Source organism: Procambarus clarkii, chromosome 10, assembly GCF_040958095.1.
Source record: "Procambarus clarkii isolate CNS0578487 chromosome 10, FALCON_Pclarkii_2.0, whole genome shotgun sequence".
Lineage (NCBI taxonomy): Eukaryota > Metazoa > Arthropoda > Malacostraca > Decapoda > Cambaridae > Procambarus > Procambarus clarkii.
The window spans coordinates 24,617,519-24,640,916 of NC_091159.1; the positions used below are offsets into that span (position 1 = coordinate 24,617,519).

The 23,398-nt window shown below is 49.3% G+C and overlaps 1 protein-coding gene across 7 annotated transcripts in view; it reads right to left on the reverse strand.

Annotated features, from left to right (window-relative positions):
• Positions 1-23,398, reverse strand: part of eya (eya transcriptional coactivator and phosphatase 2) — a 288,120-nt gene that overhangs the window by 30,533 nt on the left and 234,189 nt on the right. For 5 of the 7 annotated variants that reach the window (XM_069321765.1, XM_069321764.1, XM_069321759.1 and 2 more), the window contains 7 exons: positions 21,427-21,758; positions 20,887-21,019; positions 19,946-20,046; positions 19,499-19,752; positions 18,990-19,227; positions 18,762-18,815; positions 16,190-16,341 (listed from right to left, as the gene is read on the reverse strand). In XM_069321765.1, the coding sequence (XP_069177866.1) occupies positions 16,190-16,341; positions 18,762-18,815; positions 18,990-19,227; positions 19,499-19,752; positions 19,946-20,046; positions 20,887-21,019; positions 21,427-21,616 (1,122 nt within the window). In that variant the 5' untranslated portion in view covers positions 21,617-21,758. The remainder of the gene's footprint in view (positions 1-16,189; positions 16,342-18,761; positions 18,816-18,989; positions 19,228-19,498; positions 19,753-19,945; positions 20,047-20,886; positions 21,020-21,426; positions 21,759-23,398) is intronic. The other 2 variants (XM_069321762.1, XM_069321761.1) reach the window with 2 other exon arrangements.

Consider the following 23,398-nt stretch of genomic DNA (forward strand, 5'->3'; position numbering starts at 1 on the left):
ATATATATATATATATCACTAAGAACTCTTTGACCCGGCCAGGATTCGAACCTATATATAATATATATAAATATATATTCAAGGAGTAAAGAAACACACAAACGTGGCAACACAAGAGTAAAGAAGACATCACATCTAAAAAAAAGAGGAACACCCCAAGAAAACTCAACCAAAAAAAAACTAAATAAGAGAAGAGTGGATGGGACAAGAGATAAACAAATACAATGGGCAATAAAAGGCACAATAAAATCAGGTCGTAAGAAAGGAAACATGTTCAAAACAAGATGTCTTAGAGTATAATGAAGATGGTATCAGCCCCAGCGGCTCCCAGCTCCTCCCAGCCTTCCCAGGACCCCCAACACCGAGCTCTCTTCTATCTTGCCGCCCAGGGCGCTCTCCACCACACACACACACACACACACACACACACACACACACACACACACACACACACACACACACACACACATCAGTGTGTGAGTGTGAATTTTGAATGTGACATGATCACCACATTCAAGATTCTCAAGGGAATTGATAGGGTAGATAAAGACAGGCTATTTAACACAAGGGGCACACGCACTAGGGTACACAGGTGGAAACTGAGTGCCCAAATGAGCCACAGAGATATTAAAAAGAACTGTTTTAGTGTCAGAGTGGTTGGCAAATGGAATGCATTAGGCAGTGATGTGGTGGAGGCTGACTCCATACACAGTTTCAAGTAATTACCCCAAGGGTAATTACCTAAGTGTAGTTACAGGATAAGAGCTACGCTCGTGGTGTCCCGTCTTCCCAGCACTCTTTGTCATACAATGCTTTGAAAAAGTGAAGATATGATAGAGCCCAGTAGGCTCAGGAATCTGTACACTAGTTGATTGACGGTTGAGAGGCGGGACCAAAGAGCCAGAGCTCAACCCCCGCAAGCACAACTAAGTGAGTATCCTGCACCAAACACAGCACACACTGTACCAAACACAGCACACACTGTACCAAACACAGCACACACTGTACCAAACACAGCACACACTGTACCAAACACAGCACACACTGCACCAAACACAGCACACACTGCACCAAACACAGCACACACTGTACCAAACAGCACACACTGCACCAAACACAGCACACACTGTACCAAACACAGCACACTGCACCAAACACAGCACACACTGTACCAAACACAGCACACACTGCACCAAACACAGCACACACTGTACCAAACACAGCACACACTGCACCAAACACAGCAAACACTGTACCAAACACAGCACACACTGTACCAAACACAGTACACTGCACCAAACACAGCACACACTGCACCAAACACAGCACACACTGTACCAAACACAGCACACACTGTACCAAACACAGCACACACTGTACCAAACACAGCACACACTGCACCAAACACAGCACACACTGTACCAAATACAGCACACACTGTACCAAACACAGCACACACTGCACCAAGCACAGCACCAAACACAGCACACACTGTACCAAACACAGCACACACTGTACCAAACACAGCACACACTGCACCAAACACAGCACACACTGTACCAAACACAGCACACACTGTACCAAACACAGTACACTGCACCAAACACAGCACACACTGCACCAAACACAGCACACACTGTACCAAACACAGCACACACTGTACCAAACACAGCACACACTGTACCAAACACAGTACACTGCACCAAACACAGCACACACTGCACCAAACACAGCACACACTGTACCAAACACAGCACACACTGCACCAAACACAGCACACACTGTACCAAACACAGTACACTGTACCAAACACAGCACACACTGTACCAAACACAGCACACACTGCACCAAGCACAGCACACACTGTACCAAACACAGCACACACTGTACCAAACACAGCACACACTGTACCAAACACAGCACACACTGCACCAAACACAGCACACACTGTACCAAACACAGTACACTGCACCAAACACAGCACACACTGCACCAAACACAGCACACACTGTACCAAGCACAGCACACACTGCACCAAACACAGCACACACTGTACCAAACACAGTACACTGCACCAAACACAGCACACACTGCACCAAACACAGCACACACTGCACCAAACACAGCACACACTGTACCAAACACAGCACACACTGCACCAAACACAGCACACACTGTACCAAACACAGTACACTGCACCAAACACAGCACACACTGCACCAAACACAGCACACACTGTACCAAACACAGCACACACTGTACCAAACACAGCACACACTGTACCAAACACAGTACACTGCACCAAACACAGCACACACTGCACCAAACACAGCACACACTGTACCAAACACAGCACACACTGCACCAAACACAGCACACACTGTACCAAACACAGTACACTGTACCAAACACAGCACACACTGTACCAAACACAGCACACACTGCACCAAGCACAGCACACACTGTACCAAACACAGCACACACTGTACCAAACACAGCACACACTGTACCAAACACAGCACACACTGCACCAAACACAGCACACACTGTACCAAACACAGTACACTGCACCAAACACAGCACACACTGCACCAAACACAGCACACACTGTACCAAGCACAGCACACACTGCACCAAACACAGCACACACTGTACCAAACACAGTACACTGCACCAAACACAGCACACACTGCACCAAACACAGCACACACTGCACCAAACACAGCACACACTGTACCAAACACAGCACACACTGCACCAAACACAGCACACACTGTACCAAACACAGTACACTGCACCAAACACAGCACACACTGCACCAAACACAGCACACACTGTACCAAACACAGCACACACTGTACCAAACACAGCACACACTGTACCAAACACAGTACACTGCACCAAACACAGCACACACTGCACCAAACACAGCACACACTGTACCAAACACAGCACACACTGTACCAAACACAGCACACACTGTACCAAACACAGTACACTGCACCAAACACAGCACACACTGCACCAAACACAGCACACACTGCACCAAACACAGCACACACTGTACCAAACACAGCACACACTGCACCAAACACAGCACACACTGTACCAAACACAGTACACTGCACCAAACACAGCACACACTGCACCAAACACAGCACACACTGTACCAAACACAGCACACACTGTACCAAACACAGCACACACTGTACCAAACACAGCACACACTGCACCAAACACAGCACACACTGCACCAAGCACAGCACAAACTGTGCCACCTAAGTATCCATTTATAAGCGTGTTTTCGGCGGGTTTGGCAGTAGCCGCCCTGGGAATGCCCGCGCTTTTTTGCTCATTAACGCGGGAAACTGTCACGTGTAATTGGCAGAAGAAAACGCGGGAAGCGACAACGGGCTCGCGCGCAGCCGTCAGCAGCAGCAAGGTGTTCCTGACTGTTGCCTGAGGCAGGGGAGACACTGACGTTGCCTGAGGGAGGGGGAGACACTGACGCTGTGTCTCCTCTTAGAACACATGAGGGGAAAACACACATAAGGGGAGAACATACACAAGAGGGAAACAAATAAAAGAGGGAGAGCGCAAATAAAGGGACGCACACAACCTGTCCTCTTACAACCTGTCCTCCTACAACCTGTCCTCTTACAACCTGTCCTCTTACAACCTGTCCTCCTACAACCTGCCCTCCTACAACCTGTCCTCTTACAACCTGTCCTCCTACAACCTGTCCTCTTACAACCTGTCCTCCTACAACCTGTCCTCTTACAACCTGTCCTCTTACAACCTGCCCTCCTACAACCTGTCCTCTTACAACCTGCCCTCCTACAACCTGTCCTCTTACAACCTGTCCTCCTACAACCTGTCCTCTTACAACCTGTCCTCTTACAACCTGTCCTCCTACAACCTGTCCTCCTACAACCTGTCCTCTTACAACCTGTCCTCTTACAACCTGTCCTCTTACAACCTGTCCTCTTACAACCTGTCCTCTTACAACCTGTCCTCCTACAACCTGTCCTCTTACAACCTGTCCTCTTACAACCTGTCCTCTTACAACCTGTCCTCTTACAACCTGTCCTCTTACAACCTGTCCTCCTACAACCTGTCCTCTTACAACCTGTCCTCTTACAACCTGTCCTCTTACAACCTGTCCTCTTACAACCTGTCCTCCTACAACCTGCCCTCCTACAACCTGTCCTCTTACAACCTGTCCTCCTACAACCTGCCCTCCTACAACCTGTCCTCTTACAACCTGTCCTCTTACAACCTGTCCTCCTACAACCTGTCCTCTTACAACCTGTCCTCCTACAACCTGTCCTCCTACAACCTGTCCTCCTACAACCTGTCCTCCTACAACCTGTCCTCTTACAACCTGTCCTCTTACAACCTGTCCTCCTACAACCTGTCCTCTTACAACCTGTCCTCCTACAACCTGTCCTCCTACAACCTGTCCTCCTACAACCTGTCCTCCTACAACCTGTCCTCTTACAACCTGTCCTCTTACAACCTGTCCTCCTACAACCTGTCCTCCTACAACCTGTCCTCCTACAACCTGCCCTCCTACAACCTGTCCTCCTACAACCTGTCCTCTTACAACCTGTCCTCTTACAACCTGTCCTCCTACAACCTGTCCTCCTATAACCTGTCCTCCTACAACCTGTCCTCCTACAACCTGTCCTCTTACAACCTGCCCTCCTACAACCTGTCCTCTTACAACCTGTCCTCCTACAACCTGTCCTCTTACAACCTGTCCTCTTACAACCTGCCCTCCTACAACCTGTCCTCTTACAACCTGTCCTCCTACAACCTGTCCTCTTACAACCTGTCCTCCTACAACCTGCCCTCCTACAACCTGTCCTCTTACAAAGAACGTCGCATTTCGCTCGTATGCGTTACATAGGGCCAAAAATTGTCGTACTAGAACATGGAAGCGGCTGGCGAAAGTGAAGTACTGTCCGGTTTTCTGTATTGGGTCCTCTGGTGGGTTAGGAGAGTCGACACTTTAAATTGACCGTTTTCTTGACGTTGGGAGACCTTAGGGGGACGGGCTGGTCGGTGGTGGCGCCACCACCAACGAGGACACCAAGAGCGGTGAAGCCCAGAAGCCAGCCAGAAGCGACCTGAACCACAAGGCCATTACTGGAGAATTTATCTTCATTATAAACACAGTAGTGTCCTCAGGACGCTGGTATAATGATGACGTATCACTCAATGATCGCATTATTAACCCAACAAACATGATCAAGCTAACTGTGCTGGGTGGACGGCTCTATGCTTACAGATTATGTGTTCCTGGTGAAGTCGGTGAGCCAAGAGCAGCAGACCAGCGAAATGTGGTTCAAGACCTCTGAAATACCTTTTTTGGACTCTCAAAAACAGGGGGCCCTGCCTCGTAGAATAGGTCCTGGGGGGGCCCACCTAGCTAAACAGTCCCTGGGGAAGGGGGCCCACCTAGCTAAACAGTCCCTGGGGAAGGGGGCCCACCTAGCTAAACAGTCCCTGGGGGGGGCCCACCTAGCTAAACAGTCCCTGGGGGGGGGGGCCGCCTAGTGGAACAGGCAACAAATGTCAACAAGCCAGTATGGTCTACCCTGAGGCAAGTCATTTGTTACCGTCTTCTAACGAGGGAGTTTTTTCAGGTATTCCCGTGTGAAGGATGCACAAACACACGGAGCGGCTTGACAAGTGACGGGACCACACCTGCCCTGGAGGGCGGGGCGGGGCGGCCTGCGTGCTGAGGGCAGGACGGGGGCGGCCTGCGTGCTGAGGGCAGGACGGGGGCGGCCTGCGTGCTGAGGGCAGGACGGGGGCGGCCTGCGTGCTGAGGGCAGGACGGGGGCGGCCTGCGTGCTGAGGGCAGGACGGGGGCGGCCTGCGTGCTGAGGGCAGGACGGGGGCGGCCTGCGTGCTGAGGGCAGGACGGGGGCGGCCTGCGTGCTGAGGGCAGGACGGGGGCGGCCTGCGTGCTGAGGGCAGGACGGGGGCGGCCTGCGTGCTGAGGGCAGGACGGGGGCGGCCTGCGTGCTGAGGGCAGGACGGGGGCGGCCTGCGTGCTGAGGGCAGGACGGGGGCGGCCTGCGTGCTGAGGGCAGGACGGGGGCGGCCTGCGTGCTGAGGGCAGGACGGGGGCGGCCTGCGTGCTGAGGGCGGGTGATGGATCAATGTACACCCTCAAACCCCACCCCGCTAGGCATAGCATTCACCCCAATGACACCCCCGCGAGCACAGGCTTTATTACGGGACACCGGGGCGAGGGAGGTGATCCTGGCCACATACAGTCCTATACATGCTGTACTTCACTACACATATGTAGGAAAATGCGACTTCTCGCTTACGATCATCAGAAGCCAAGAGGATGAAGGCGAGGAGCAGCCCGGCTGGAGAGACAAGGAAGCCTCCGGTGCATCATTCACTCGGAAAAGTCAGCAAATAAACAGGAGAAGTGCCAGGGGGCTAATTTGCATACCTGAACCTCTTTCCTTCATTACCTTTTATCGGAAGACACTGCCCCTTTGCGAAGGCCCCCCCCCCAAGCTGAGTGCCTTGAGGGCACCCGGGAAGGTCACCCCACCACACTGCCCGCTGGGACAGTTGTGACGGGGGCATGTCCACACCTTGTCATCCTTGACAGCTCACCAAGACATAACTGTGACGTGCTTGTCTCTGAAGCTAGACACAGATATGGTGAAATAATCAATGATGGAGTCAAGAGTTTGTCTCCTGTGGATTCCTTCCCATATTGGTCTCCGAATGCATGATAGAACTGATGAGTTGGCCAAGACTTTTGCTCGTAAAGAGGCAATTGATTACCAACTTGGACTGCCTCTGAGCAGCCTGAGGGCAGTAATATTCCGGGAACATCAACAAAATCTCGAAGACTTGAGGCAAAATGAAATTCACACCAGTTCCTTCACCAATCATCATTCTATTATGCAGGAAGTACCGCACGTCTATAGTTCATTCAATAAGGTTAGCAGACTTCTAGATGTTACCACGGCTAGGCTTAGGCTGATGTAGATTTGACTAAATGTAAACTCTGTCAGCAGAACTATTCGCATATTTTGCGTCATTATATACTGGAATGTGAAAAAAATAGCGGAATTCAGAGAAAACACCATCAATGGTGTACAAGAAATGTGTAAGTACTTCATTCATAATGATATGCTGCCAGGAATTTTAGCAAAGAATCCAAAATTTGCTTAACGTAGGTGTGGAGCACATGACTGTAAAGCTGCCGCCCAGTTGGGTGGGTGTGGAGCACATGACAGTAAAGCCGCCGCCCAGTTGGGTGGGTGTGGAGCACATGACAGTAAAGCTGCCGCCCAGTTGGGTGGGTGTGGAGCACATGACAGTAAAGCTGCCGCCCAGTTGGGTGGGTGTGGAGCACATGACAGTAAAGCTGCCGCCCAGTTGGGTGGGTGTGGAGCACATGACTGTAAAGCTGTCGCCCAGTTGGGTGGGTGTGGAGCACATGACAGTAAAGCTGCCGCCCAGTTGGGTGGGTGTGGAGCACATGACAGTAAAGCTGCCGCCCAGTTGGGTGGGTGTGGAGCACATGACAGTAAAGCTGCCGCCCAGTTGGGTGGGTGTGGAGCACATGACTGTAAAGCTGTCGCCCAGTTGGGTGGGTGTGGAGCACATGACAGTAAAGCTGCCGCCCAGTTGGGTGGGTGTGGAGCACATGACAGTAAAGCTGCCGCCCAGTTGGGTGGGAGTGGAGCAAGACTAGTAACTGTGTGACTCACCCATAGATGTAAAGTGCCTTGTATAGTGACTGTTGTGAGCCTCTTGTGTATTGTGTAACTAGCTTGTGTAACTAGCTTCAAAAGATTGTCACTTGCTTACCTCAATGCAATATGGGGTTCAGTTCCTGAACCCATTATGTGCCTCTGTAACTCCACCACCGCCCACGGGATGGGGTATGGGGTGCATAATAGAGAAAGAAATCTAAAATCTGTCCACACGCCCACACAAACACGCCCACACACACACACACACAGGGCTCAGTACTTGGACCCATCCTGTTTCTAATATATGTGAACGATCTTCCAGAGGGTATAGACTCATTCCTCTCGATGTTTGCTGATGATGCAAAAATTATGAGAAGAATCAAGACGGATGAAGATAGACAGAGACTACAGGATGACCTGGATAAACTGGAGGAATGGTCTAGAAAATGGCTGCTGAAGTTCAACTCGGGAAAGTGTAAGGTGATGAAATTAGGCGAAGGGAGCAGGAGGCTGAACACAAGGTATCATCTGGGAGGGGAAATCCTGCAAGAATCAAATAGAGAGAAGGATCTGGGGGTTGATATCACACCGAACCTGTCCCCAGAGGCCCACATCAAAAGAATATCATCAGCGGCATATGCTAGACTGGCCAACATAAGAACTGCCTTCAGAAACTTGTGTAAGGAATCTTTCAGAACCCTGTATACCACTTATGTAAGACCAATCCTGGAGTATGCAGCTCCAGCCTGGAGTCCATACCTAGTTAAACACAAGACAAAGTTAGAGAAGATTCAGCGGTATGCCACCAGGCTCGTCCCAGAACTGAGAGGATTGAGCTACGAGGAAAGGCTAAAGGAGCTAAACCTCACATCCCTGGAAAACAGAGGAGTAAGGGGAGACATGATAACCACCTACAAAATTCTCAGGGGAATTGACAGGGTGGACAAAGACAAACTCTTCAGCACGGGTGGGACACGAACAAGGGGACACAGGTGGAAACTTAGTACCCAGATGAGCCACAGAGACGTTAGAAAGAATTTTTTCAGTGTCAGAGTAGTTAATAAATGGAATGCATTAGGAAGTGATGTGGTGGAGGCTGACTCCATACACAGTTTCAAATATAGATGATAGAGCCCAGTAGGCTCAGGAATCTGTACACCAGTTGATTGACAGTTGAGAGGCGGGACCAAAGAGCCAAAGCTCAACCCCCGCAAGCACAATTAGGTGAGTACAATTAGGTGAGTACACAATTCTATTTCTTGTATATGTTAACGACATGTTTACATGTTCACACAATTCTATTTCTTGTATATGTTTACGACATGTTTACAGGCGTAGAGTCCTACATGTCGATGTTTGCGGATGATGCAAAGTTGATGAGAAGAGTTGTGACAGATGAGGATTGCAGGATCCTCCAAGAGGACCTGAACAGGTTACAGAGATGGTCAGAGAAATGGCTACTGGAATTCAACACGAGCAAATGTAAAGTTATGGAAATGGGACTAGGAGATAGGAGACCAAAGGGACAGTACACAATGAAGGGGAACAGCCTACCTGTAACGACGCGTGAAAGAGACCTGGGGGTGGACGTAACACCTAATCTATCTCCTGAGGCACATATAAATAGGATAACGACAGCAGCGTACTCTACACTGGCAAAAGTTAGAACATCATTCAGAAACCTAAGTAAGTAGACATTTAGGGCGCTTTACACTGCCTACGTAAGGCCAGTCTTAGAGTATGCCGCCTCATCATGGAGTCCCCATCTGAAGAAGCATATAATGAAACTGGAAAAGGTTCAGAGGTTTGCAACGAGACTCGTCCCAGAGCTACGAGGGATGGGGTATGAGGAGCGCCTGAGGGAACTGTGCCTTACGACACTAGAAAGAAGAAGGGAGAGGGGGGACATGATAGGAACGTATAAGATACTCAGAGGGATTGACAGAGTGGACATAGACGAAATGTTCACACGGAATAGTAACAGAACGAGGGGACATGGATGGAAGCTTGAAACTCAGATGAGTCACAGAGATGTTAGGAAGTTTTCTTTTAGCGTGAGAGTAGTGGGAAAATGGAATGCACTTGGGGAACAGGTTGTGGAAGCAAATACTATTCATAATTTTAAAACCAGGTATGATAGGGAAATGGGACAGGAGTCATTGCTGTAAACAACCGATGCTCGAAAGGCGGGATCCAAGAGTCAATGCTCGATCCTGCAGACACAACTAGGTGAGTACACACGCCCACCACCACACTGACACACACGCCCAACCACACACTGTCACACACGCCCACCCACCCACCCACCTACCTAAACACCCACTGACACCTAAGGCGAGTCATTGCCGTCAGCCACACTGCCAGTCACACCCCCCACACTCAACACCACTGCTTGAGCCCACACACCATCACAACACTACTGCTTGAGCCCACACACCATCACAACACTACTGCTTGAGCCCACACACCATCACAACACTACTGCTTGAGCCCACACACCATCACAACACCACTGTTTGAGCCCACACACCATCACAACACCACTGCTTGAGCCCACACACCATCACAACACTACTGCTTGAGCCCACACACCATCACAACACCACTGCTTGAGCCCACACACCATCACAACACCACTGCTTGAGCCCACACACCATCACAACACCACTGCTTGAGCCCACACACCATCACAACACCACTGCTTGAGCCCACACACCATCACAACACTACTGCTTGAGCCCACACACCATCACAACACCACTGCTTGAGCCCACACACCATCACAACACCACTGCTTGAGCCCACACACCATCACAACACTACTGCTTGAGCCCACACACCATCACAACACCACTGCTTGAGCCCACACACCATCACAACACTACTGCTTGAGCCCACACACCATCACAACACCACTGCTTGAGCCCACACACCATCACAACACCACTGCTTGAGCCCACACACCATCACAACACCACTGCTTGAGCCCACACACCATCACAACACCACTGCTTGAGCCCACACACCATCACAACACCACTGCTTGAGCCCACACACCATACAACACTACTGCTTGAGCCTACACACCATCACAACACCACTGCTTGAGCCCACACACCATCACAACACTACTGCTTGAGCCCACACACCATCACAACACCACTGCTTGAGCCCACACACCATCACAACACTACTGCTTGAGCCCACACACCATCACAACACCACTGCTTGAGCCCACACACCATCACAACACTACTGCTTGAGCCCACACACCATCACAACACTACTGCTTGAGCCCACACACCATCACAACACCACTGCTTGAGCCCACACACCATCACAACACCACTGCTTGAGCCCACACACCATCACAACACTACTGCTTGAGCCCACACACCATCACAACACCACTGCTTGAGCCCACACACCATCACAACACCACTGCTTGAGCCCACACACCATCACAACACCACTGATTGAGCCCACACACCATCACAACACCACTGCTTGAGCCCACACACCATCACAACACTACTGCTTGAGCCCACACACCATCACAACACTACTGCTTGAGCCCACACACCATCACAACACCACTGCTTGAGCCCACACACCATCACAACACCACTGCTTGAGCCCACACACCATCACAACACTACTGCTTGAGCCCACACACCATCACAACACCACTGCTTGAGCCCACACACCATCACAACACCACTGCTTGAGCCCACACACCATCACAACACCACTGCTTGAGCCCACACACCATCACAACACCACTGCTTGAGCCCACACCATCACAACACCACTGCTTGAGCCCACACACCATCACAACACCACTGCTTGAGCCCACACACCATCACAAACTATTATTGCCACAAACCAAGGGAACCACCACAATAAACATCAATATATATTGACGCGACATACACAAGTTTTCGAAAAGCGGTTCTTGTAACTGTAACTATTGAGTGACAGTTTTGACAGACAGACAGTTTTCCGCGTCCTTTCATTCTTTCTAATCCTTATAATAGACATAGTAGACCGTCTTTACGATTTGCAACTCCGTGCAAAATTGCAACTGATTTTCCTAACGTTTTTTTAATTTATTCCTAAAGTTTTTCCTATTTTTTTTTAATTTAACTAATTTTTAATTTCCCGCCCCATTCGTCATGGACCTGTGGGTGACGTCACCAGTTCTCCATCACTAAAATTACTGACCAGGTCTTCCTCTAATCATGTGGCGAGAGCTGCTGACATTCTCAGCTATGTAATATACGTGGAAGGAGACTCCACTAACGTCGCCAGCCGTGGCCACCACCACGCCCGTCACCACCAATCAAAACCGCACAAATTTATTCCAACCAGAATTCTTCATCAAATACCTTCCGTGCTTCAAGGTAAGGTAAGGTGCTTACTCAAAATTATAAGTTTATATCTAATTTACTGATATAATAAAATTTTGGGTCAATTCGAATCAGTGATACACTTGCGGAAGTATTGAAAAATTGCCAATTGGGATTTGGAAAGTGTGAGGAGGTAAATGACTAAATTACTACAGTCAGCCCGGAACCTGCCGACCGCGGGCCGCTATGTTGCCACTCTCCTCCCCAGACAGTCCCATCGTCAGAGATGGGGGGTGGAACGTACCCGTAAATCGATCAATTAGGAACTTAACAGACTCCTTATCGTTGATTTCTCTGAAAAAGGGGATTTTATTTTAGAGGGTGAGTGGATAAAGATGTACCGAGTTAGTTAATCAGGCGACGTTATATTTTTAACCAGGGGGTTGGCCGTTTATCACATAAAACTAACAATTGTCTTACTAGAAAATGGAAGCGGCTGGCGAAAGTGACGTACTGTCCCCGTTTTCTGTTTTGGGTCCTCTGGTAGGTTAGGAGAGACCACTTTAAACTGAGTTTTCTCTAGGTTGGGAGGACGGGTTGCCACGGAGGGACGAAGCAGCCCGTCCGGACATCGGAGACGAACAGCTGACTAATACACCTTCCTGTCATCTTCATAAACTTCTTAATCCAACTAAAAGACTGATGACGATAATAACTATAAGCAACATAAACAAACGCCACCAATTAACACCTAACATAACTTCCGCTTTCCCAAACAAACCAAAAATAATCAAACGAACAAATGCGTTGTTTATTTGTTTGCAACGCGCGCGCGCACGTCACAGACGCATATTCGCTGTTTGCTTACCTGTAATTCAAGACGTTAATGAATAAAAAGTGGGCAGAGGTGTGGGGGGGGGGAGGTGGGGGGGAAGGGAAGAGGTATAGAATGACCATCTCTCACCTAGTTAACCCCCCCCTCCTCCCCCCCACACTGTGTGTTTGTGTGTGTGTGTGTGTGTACTCACCTAACTGTGTTTGCGGGGGTTGAGCTCTGGCTCTTTGGTCCCGCCTCTCAACCGTCAATCAACAGGTGTACAGATTCCTGAGCCTATTGGGCTCTATCATATCTACACTTGAAACTGTGTATGGAGTCAGCCTCCACCACATCACTGCCTAATGCATTCCATTTGTCAACCACTCTGACACTAAAAAAGTTCTTTCTAATATCTCTGTGGCTCATTTGGGCACTCAGTTTCCACCTGTGTCCCCTTGTGCGTGTTTCCCTTGTGTTAAATAGACTGTCTTTATCTACCCTATCAATTCCTTTCAGAATCTTGAATGTGGTGATCATGTTCCCCCTAACTCTTCTGTCTTCCAGCGAAGTGAGGTTTAATTCCCGTAGTCTCTCCTCGTAGCTCATACCTCTCAGCTCGGGTACTAGTCTGGTGGCAAACCTTTGAACCTTTTCCAGTTTAGTCTTATCCTTGACTAGATATGGACTCCATGCTGGGGCTGCATACTCCAGGATTGGCCTGACATATGTGGTATACAAAGTTCTGAATGATTCTTTACACAAGTTTCTGAATGCCGTTCGTATGTTGGCCAGGATGGCATATGCCGCTGATGTTATCCGCTTGATATGTGCTGCAGGAGACAGGTCTGGCGTGATATCAACCCTCAAGTCTTTTTCCTTCTCTGACTCCTGAAGAATTTCCTCTCCCAGATGATACCTTGTATCTGGCCTCCTGCTCCCTACACCTATCTTCATTACATTACATTTGGTTGGGTTAAACTCTAACAACCATTTGTTCGACCATTCCTTCAGCTTGTCTAGGTCTTCTTGAAGCCTCAAACAGTCCTCTTCTGTTTTAATCCTTCTCATAATTTTAGCATCGTCCGCAAACAATGAAAGAAATGAATCGATACCCTCCGGGATATCATTTACATATATCAGAAACAAGATAGGACCGAGTACAGAGCCCTGTGGGACTCCACTGGTGACTTCACGCCAATCGGAGGTCTCACCCCTCACCGTAACTCTCTGCTTCCTATTGCTTAGATACTCCCTTATCCACTGGAGCACCTTACCAGCTACACCTGCCTGTCTCTCCAGCTTATGTACCAGCCTCTTATGCGGTACTGTGTCAAAGGCTTTCCGACAATCCAAGAAAATGCAGTCCGCCCAGCCCTCTCTTGCTTAATCTTTGTCACCTGATCGTAGAATTCTATCAAGCCTGTAAGGCAAGATTTACCCTCCCTGAACCCATGTTGGCGATTTGTCACGAAGTCCCTCCTCTCCAGATGTGTTACCAGGTTTTTTCTCACGATCTTCTCCATCACCTTGCATGGTATACAAGTCAAGGACACTGGCCTGTAGTTCAGTGCCTCTTGCCTGTCGCCCTTTTTGTATATTGGGACCACATTCGCCGTCTTCCATATTTCTGGTAGGTCTCCCGTCTCCAGTGACTTACTATACACTATGGAGAGTGGCAAGCAAAGTGCTTCTGCACACTCTTTCAGTATCCATGGTGAGATCCCATCTGGACCAACAGCCTTTCTAACATCCAGATCCAGCAGGTGTCTCTTGACCTCCTCTCTCGTAATTTCGAACTCTTCTAAGGCCGCCTGGTTTACCTCCCTTTCTCCTAGTACAGTGACCTCACCTTGTGTGTGTGTGTGTGAGTGTGTGTGTTGATATCAGTTATATTATCAGGGAATCAGTATATCATTGATAAAAAAGCTGTCCGGATATACAGACTATACACATCTTAACACAGACAACTACTGTTTCCAACCAGGTACCCATTTACTGCTGAGTGAACAGAGGCGAACAGCTAAGGATTTGTGCCTAGTCAATCCTCCTATTTCTAGGACTCGAACTCAGACCAAAGAGCTAGCGAGGCAAGGGGCAAGTATGATACCATTTTGCCACCAGGGCCTGAGATGTAAACTTTGGACCCGACTTTCCCACACCACGAGTCAACACGGTTGGGCACTGACCATATGGACACACCAGGCAGGTGTCACTATAGGACCGGGCAGGTGCCACTATAGGACCGGGCATTTCCTATTCCCACTTTCAATTTTATACAAACATAATTATGTTCTGAAGTTGTGGATACTTTAATGCATTACTTCAAGCACATTATTTAGACTTAAGAGTATTCACTTTACGGGAAGTAAAACAGCAGTCACTTCGTGTAGGAAGGTGTGGGCCAATATTGATCAATATAATCACGTTCAACGAATTAAAAAAGTAGACATGATATAATAAAATAAATTCATTAACAAGCAAAAACTGGTATGTGGCTAACTTAAGATACCTTAACAACTTCTTCTGACCAAGCTTTGAAGAGAGAGAGAGAGAGAGAGAGCGCAGAGGTGCCACAACCTCCTCCATTGGAAGCTAACGTGACTGTGCTCAACCAGGTCCCTGACTGTGCTCAACCAGGTCCCTGACTGTGCTGAACCAGGTCCCTGACTGTGCTGAACCAGGTCCCTGACTGTGCTCAACCAGGTCCCTGACAGAGGCACCTGGATCAACAAGTACCACGCAGTCAAAAGAAACTATGCACTCATACCTGGATTATACCTGGCGGGGGTTGTGAGAGTTCTTCTACACCTCGTGTCCGGCCTAGGGCCAGCCTTAACATGTGATAACATGATCCAACAGACTGTTGCTAGGAGAGGACCTTAACAGTAAGGTCGAGACGCACATTCTAACAGTATTCATTTACCACACGGGTATGGAAGGAGACGGACGAGAGCTGTCTCCTAACATCTCGGGGAAAACAGATTCCTCCAGCTCAGTTTACCGTTGTTAAGGAAAGAAGACGAGTATTAGGGTAATTGAAATGTTCCCCTTCACTCACTTACCTTATTCCTTTCACTCACTTACCTTAATGTGCCCATTAGGAAGGCTACACTTTCTGTTAAATAGTAGTGGCGTTTTCCTCATCAAATATGACCTCGGGCCGCGAGGACATTGGTCCCTGGAACCTTCACAAGGCAGTCGCAAAACCAGACCATTACGGAGAGACATTGCCCCAAAAAACCACACTATGGAAGGGCGAGAGACGGGAATGCTGTACTCACTTTGCCGAAGGTCCTGGCGTAGGTGCCGGTGAGGAGCGAGTGGAAGATGATGATGGTCTCGTCTAGGTCCCAGATGTACACCCGTTCCACCTTGTTCTCCGGGTCCGGCGACGGGTTGCTGCGGCGGGAGCGCCCGTTCCGCGACCTGGACGCTGTCAGGAGTAGACATGGGTTGTGTTAGCTGGGACGAGGCCCTCTCGTGGCTCTTGTTGGGACATTCTGGAGGGTTGTGTTAGTCAGGACGAGACCCTCTCGTGGCTCTTATTGGGACATTATTGAGGGTTGTGTTAGTCAGGACGAGACCCTCTCGTGGCTCTTGTTGGGACATTCTGGAGGTTAGTGTTGGGTTGAGTTTTGCAACCTGTCCTCAGGGAGGAGAGCCACTCAAGGAAATGGATTACCACATAATTACTGCTATTATCTACTCTCTATGCATGGTTAGGTTAGGATAAGGTTATTTTAGGTTAAGGCTTGGATTGGTTAGGTTAAGTTAGGCTTCATTACGTTTGGTTACGTTAATACGAGGTATCATTGACGATAATGTGATATATGGAATTTGAAAATATTTCAGTCTGCTCGTGAATTCAGTTTACAGAAAACCAATTCCTCAAAAGAAAACGTTTTCAGCATACACTTTTTATATTTTAAACTAACGATTTATATTACATTAACGTTATAACTTGAAAAATAATGTTTACGACAAAAGTTCATTTGCCAGTTTACATGTAGATTAGTACTGAAACTGTAATATGCTTTCAGACCATCACAATTATCTAGATAACTATCCAGATGGTTAGAATGGGGGGGGGGGGTGGCTTCTCATGGTAATGGATTTGGTCTGAGGACGGGCTCGTTCTGGTTGATGGGGTTCTGGGAGTTCTACTCCCCAAGCCCGGCCCGAGGCCAGGCTTGACTTGTGAAAGTTTGGTCCACTAGGCTGTTGCTTGCAGTTCTCTGAGGGCTTCTGTTACGACCTTCTGAGGGCTAGTTGGATAATAAGGGAGCCCATCCGGTTAGTTAGTACTAAATCGAGGTGAGTCGTAACTAGTTACACAGTTGTCAGCTAGTTACCGTCTGTGGCACAATACGTAGTCACAGGAGACAGCCTGTGAAGACGAGGAGTAACAACGGTAAAGCAAGGGGAAGAACAAATTATAAGAACTTAAGAAAAGAACAAAACAATGAAGAATGAGGAGGAGGAAAAAGAAGAGGAGGAGGAGGAGGAGGAGAAAAAGGAGGAGGAGGAGGAGGAGGAGGAGGAGGAGGAAGAGCAAGAGCAAGAGGAGGAGGAGGATGAGGACGAGGGAGAGAAGAAGGAAGAATAAGAGCGGCCTATAATAACCAGGCCGAAGTAATAAAACCAATTATGGAAGAAGACCCGCCTGGTGCTTACACAGGTGGAGTTTTCTCCAGTGTAGTCAATCATGTTACCTTGGGCAGGGAGGAGTTATGCAACTAAGCGGACCCACTCTAGCGTCTGGAACATCACTGGGGATGAACCATGCCTTTATCCGGCCACAGGGGACGGCTAAAACGTTATCATTTTCCAAAATTCCGAGTAATCCGGATATCAACAAAAGCAAGTAGTAAACGCGGCCGTCAAGATCATCAAAAACCATGGACACATAAAATATAATTTACAGTACATTTCGGGTTTGAAAGTAAATATATTTACTGAACAATAATAGGCTTACAAATGAACACTCGAAATGTGAATTTAAAAAAAAGGGAAGCTAAACAGGGCAGCCTCATCACCCTTCCTCAGTCATCAACAAACTTGTTCCTCGATGGTGAGGCTTCTTTGTAATCAGCAGAGGCCAGCAAAACGAAAATAAATACAAACTACTTATAAACCTTCGCCATCTCGTGATGAACCCGTTCACCAAACTCCATAACCAAATTAAGCTTAAAACAGCCGGTAGGAGTTTCAAGAACCTTTTACAACTAGGAAGCCATAGTGGATGTAAGCGTATCCTCCTTCAATATTCTCTTGACGGGGTGGTGGGTGGGTGAGGGGCGGTTGGAGGATATTTGGAGCACAACTGATCGACCGGACGCTTAGCAAATTTGGCGGGAGAACACCAGATAGCATTATTAATATTGTTTTATTGATATAGTGCCGAGAGGCATACACGTATTTTGATGAAACTATTGCGTTGGTAGCTGGAGTGTTTGACTTAGCGCACCTTCCTGGTCTATTTTGAACTAGACCAGAGTTAGGAAGCCAGCTGAGATAAAAATGAATGGAGGATTACCTGAATAGTGTGGGGAAAAGGGGGAAGCATTGGGCGGAAACGAAAGAGAGACGAGACAATATTAGAGTATTTAATACCAATTAAAAACATTAGCTTATACAAATCAACTTAAATCAGGCAACTGAAAATGTAAAGTAATTATTACTTTGTTTAATTACAAAATATTTATAGGTTTCATCCCAATGAAGTTCAAACCAACGACCTCAATTCTCCGAAAGACCCCCAAGTGGTTGGGTTATTGTTCTCGTGGCCTATAAATATTATGGAGAGCAAATGGCACCCAGTGGCACTAACAGGGAAGGTGTGGGGGCACTCACCTGTATCCTTGAGTGGTGACGCCGGGCTCTCCACGCCCTGGAAGCCGGTCGTATCTGTGTTGGGGAACAACAACAAAGTCAATCCAGTGACAATCATGAGGCTGCAGGAACACTCCTCCCTACCACCCCTCTCCACAACACCCATATCCCCCTAGTTAATGTGTATTACACCCTCTGTTTCCCAAGACACTCCGTGCCCAAATAACAGAAGCCAGGAGGAACACTTACTCTCCAGCGGGAGGGTGAGCTGGTAGGTGGTTGCTGTAGGGGTAGTGGGCGCCGCCGTCGGTAGCCCGGAGGACAGCCCGTTGGAGGCGGCCGCGGCCGCTGCTGCTGCTGCAGAGGAGGTGGGGGAGGCACTGGAGGAGCCCATGTAGCTGGGGTAGCCCTGGCCGTAGTAGTAGCTGCCCGCGGCGGCCGCTTGGCCCGCATACGCTGCAGAGTAGTAAGCAGAGTCCAGGCCCTGCTGGGGAGGGGAGTGACCGGCTTGGATTAGTGCTACCCGCTACACCATCAACCGTGGGAGAAGTGGGTACTCACCTATTTGTGTCTGCAGGATCGAGCACTGACTCTTGGATCCCGCCTTGGATCCCATTCCTGAGTGTGTGTGTGTGTTAGAGAGAAATATATGCAGTAAACATAAGGGAAAATAGATTGGTTAGAAAGGCGGGGTCCAAGAGCTAATAGCTCGATTCTGCGTGGCACAACTAATCAACAGACACCTGGCCAGGACCCACCTGCTGTGTGGACGTATAGTTTTGTGTGTTGCCAGTGGCGAAGGAGGCGTTGTATGAGGTGCCATAGTAGGGGTTCTGGCACGCCTGAGTGCCACTACTGCTGCCGAAGGAGCCGTAGGGAGCCAGGTAGGAGGCCGAGGCGGAGCCCAGAGAGCTGGCAGACCCCAGGGAGCCCGTAGAGCCCAGACAAGAGGACCCGAGGGTGTTAGAGCCCAGGGTACTCTTGCTGCTCTGGTTGAGCCCTCTTGTCGTGCCTATATGAAGAGAACACAAATGAAGATTATTTAGAAAAGATAGGGTGTGCGTGGTGTGGGGGCGGGGTAGGACACCCACAGGGAAGGTACCCCTACTATAGGGGGGGGGGAGATAAGACATCCACAGGGGAGGTACCTTACTGTGGGGGGAGGGTAAGACAACAACACTGAGGAGGTAGTCGACAAGACTTACTGAGGAGGTAGTCTGGGCCGTAGGAGTACTGGGAGCTGGGCATGGTGTTGTAGAAGCCTGTAGGCTGCATGTACGAGTTGCCCCCGTAGGCCTGCATGGTGCTGTGGGAGAGAAGGGCAGATGGTGGTGACTGTGGTGGAGGTGATGGTGGTGATGCTGCAAGTGGTGTTGATGGTGGTGGTGATGGTGATGCTACAGGTGGTGGTGATGGTGGTGGTGGTGGTGGTGATGCTACAGGTGGTGGTGGTGGTGGTGATGCTACAGGTGGTGGTGATGATGGTGGTGGTGATGGTGATGCTACAGGTGGTGGTGATGATGGTGGTGGTGGTGGTGGTGATGCTACAGGTGGTGATGGTGGTGGTGGTGATGCTACAGGTGGGGTGATGGTGGTGGTGACTGTGGTGATGATGGTGGTGACTGTGGTGGAGGTGATGGTGGTGATGCTACAGGTGGTGTTGATGGTGGTGGTGATGGTGGTGGTGGTGGTGATGCTACAGGTGATGGTGGTGGTGATGCTACAGGTGGTGGTGGTGGTGGTGATGGTGGTGGTGATGCTACAGGTGGTGGTGATGGTGGTTGTGGTGGTGCAGGTGTTGTTGATGGTGGTGACAGTAAAGATGAATAAAGTAACACTGACAGTGCTGGTGATATCGAAGATAACATTTCCACTGAAATAAGTTAAAATCCCCTCACTTGTGTATTAGTGTAACGAGATCTACATATCAACCAATATCTTGATAAGATGTTGAGATGTAAGTCTCCTCCTCACCACACACTCAGACCTTGACAAAGCACTCAGGAGAGTGTGAAAGACTTGGTGTAAATTCTGTACATATATTTCACAAATAGGCAAGTGTGTGGGTTTTTCTCCTACGTCATTATGTCGTAGGAGAAACGACATAATTCAGAGAGAGAGAGAGAGAGACTGAGAGAGACCCCACCTGGAGTAGAGCTGCTGGAGGTGTGAGGCAGAGAGGTCGTGCTTGTCTGCGACCACCGGGTTATAAGGCGGCAGACCGTCAGCGAACACGTCAGAGGCCGCGGTATTGTCGGGTTCCCCCTTCACTTCTGCAACTGGGAAAATGGAAAGTTGACATGAACCAAAGAAAACGTTGAAACTGCAAACGTACCAAAGAAAATGAGAACATATCTACTTTCATTCCTATAATATTTCTTCTATTTCTTAGGAGGATATTGAATACGTCTGCTACTGAAGAACTATCAATATCATCAACCGGCAAACACTGAAATATCAGGAGGAAGCACCAAGTCATTACGACTATATAGCACTTGGAAGGGGTCAGGATAAGGATTTGGGATGGGACGGTGGGAAGGAATGGTGCCCAACCACTTGGACGATCTCGGGGGATTGAACGCCGACCTGCATAAAGCGAGACCCTCGCTCTACCGTCCAGCCCAAGAGGCTGGGCAGCTAAAATGAAAACAAAAGAACAGCAACAGCCTTCTGACGAAGGGCTCACCATGCAGCGTGTTGTTGTTGTTGTTGTGTGTGAGGGTTGTGGGGGTGAGCCAGGCCGGGTCTATGGCCTGGGCGGGCGGGGGCGCCCCGCTGGTGCTGTTACTGCTGCTGGTGCTGCTGCTGCTGCTGGGGTGGTAGGTGGGAGACACTGACGAGGTGGCCGGCGACGTGGACACCGACCCCGTGCCCATAGACACCCCCCGGCCTAGGCTCACCAGGGGCGCCAATACCTCGCCGCCGCCGCCTCCTGCTCCGCCTCCAGAGCCTTCTGAAGGAGAGGCGCACCCACTGTCGCTCTGACTCGCCGGGGACGACACGGACGGCACGTCACACCTGTGGAAGGAGAGGCACGGGTTAGATGGCACTGTGGCTTGACAATAAAATAGTTGTGTAATCGGTACTCGTAGGAGACAATGCTATGAATATTAAGGGCATAAGACTCTCCAATGGATTCCCTCTAAATATAAAGGATGTTAATGAACACCTTTAAATGGGATCAACTGAGCCAGACTTCCGAAGTCAGACTGTGTGCAGTAACGTCGAACAGTCTAAGCGGATGGCCCGTCAACCAGGAGAGTTAGTCAGCGCCCGAGCTGAAGGGACACTGGTCTTTCTATCCACCTCAAGATGACCTCGGGGTGAGCTAAGCTGTCCTCACAGAAAAGGCTTCTTTCCCCAACACCTTGTCCCTCCACGACAATATTGTGACAACACAAATCCCCACCCACAGCTCTATAGTTATAAGCAACAGTGTTGCATACTTTCCTGAGGCAAAACAACATGTGCTCTGTTCTAATTAACAGGATTTTAAGCAGGAACCTCCAAACCATAATAGTAAGCGTGTTTAATTACAGCCAACCAGCCTGCACTCAACCACTGCCGCCCACACCACATGCACCGTGAATAAGAGCGGGCAAACCGCCAGCCTCTCGAAAACTAAGAGTTCCTGACCTTACAAGTACAGGTTGTTCACTTAGAGCAACCACAACCACACCTCGGGTAACCTTCACTGCACTCACTAAGTCACACTAACGGGGCACACAATTAGACACCCAGCACACACATCTCAAAATAGAGGGAAGTGACGACGTTTCGGTCCTGTTTGATACTTGTTTGATGGAGTTCTGAGAGTTCTTTTACTCTCCAAGTTCTTTTACTCTCCAAGCCCCGCCCGAGGCCAGGCTTGACGTGTGAGAGCTTGGTCCAACAGGCTGTTGCTTGGCGCGGCCCTCAGGCCCACGTATCCACCACAGCCCGGTTGGTCCGGCACTTTTGGATAGCAGGAGCAGCAGCAGAAACAGGAGCAGCAGCAGTAGCAGCAGAAGCAGCAGTAGCAGCAAGAACAGCAGCAAAAGTAACAGCTGGAGCAGAACAATGCTAGAGGATAACGTGAGAATCCCAAAGGTTATCACAGGGCATCTACCACAGTGATAATCCCTAGTACGCCCCTGCTCCCCTCTGGGGGACGCCCCCTCCCCACAAGGGGAAGGGGCTCAAGCTAGACCATAGATAGCAGGGGGGGGGGGATAGCCAGATATCACTAAGGATAGCTAGACCATAGATAGCAGGGAGTATCCAAACTAGGGGGGGGGGGTCACACAAATACCAGGCAGCTTATTAGTATTATTATTGACATCTTTATTGACAAAATTAATTACAATTGTGCCTAATCTGAGGATTTCAATTAAGCTTCCCAACAATCGTAATTGGGAGGATGCACACTCACGCCAGAGTGAGGTACCATACCCAGGCACAAACTAGTGGGACGAGCCCATGGACAGCGCCGGGAATCGGACCACAGGACTACGTATCCAGCGTGCTGTCCACTCAGCCACCAGCACCCCATGTGTGTGTGTGTGTGTGTGTGGGTGTGTGTGTGTGTGTGTGTGTGTGTGTGTGTGTGTGTGTGTGTGTGTGTGTGTGTGTGTGTGTGTGTGTGTGTGTGTGTGTGTGTGTGTGTGAATGAATGAGAG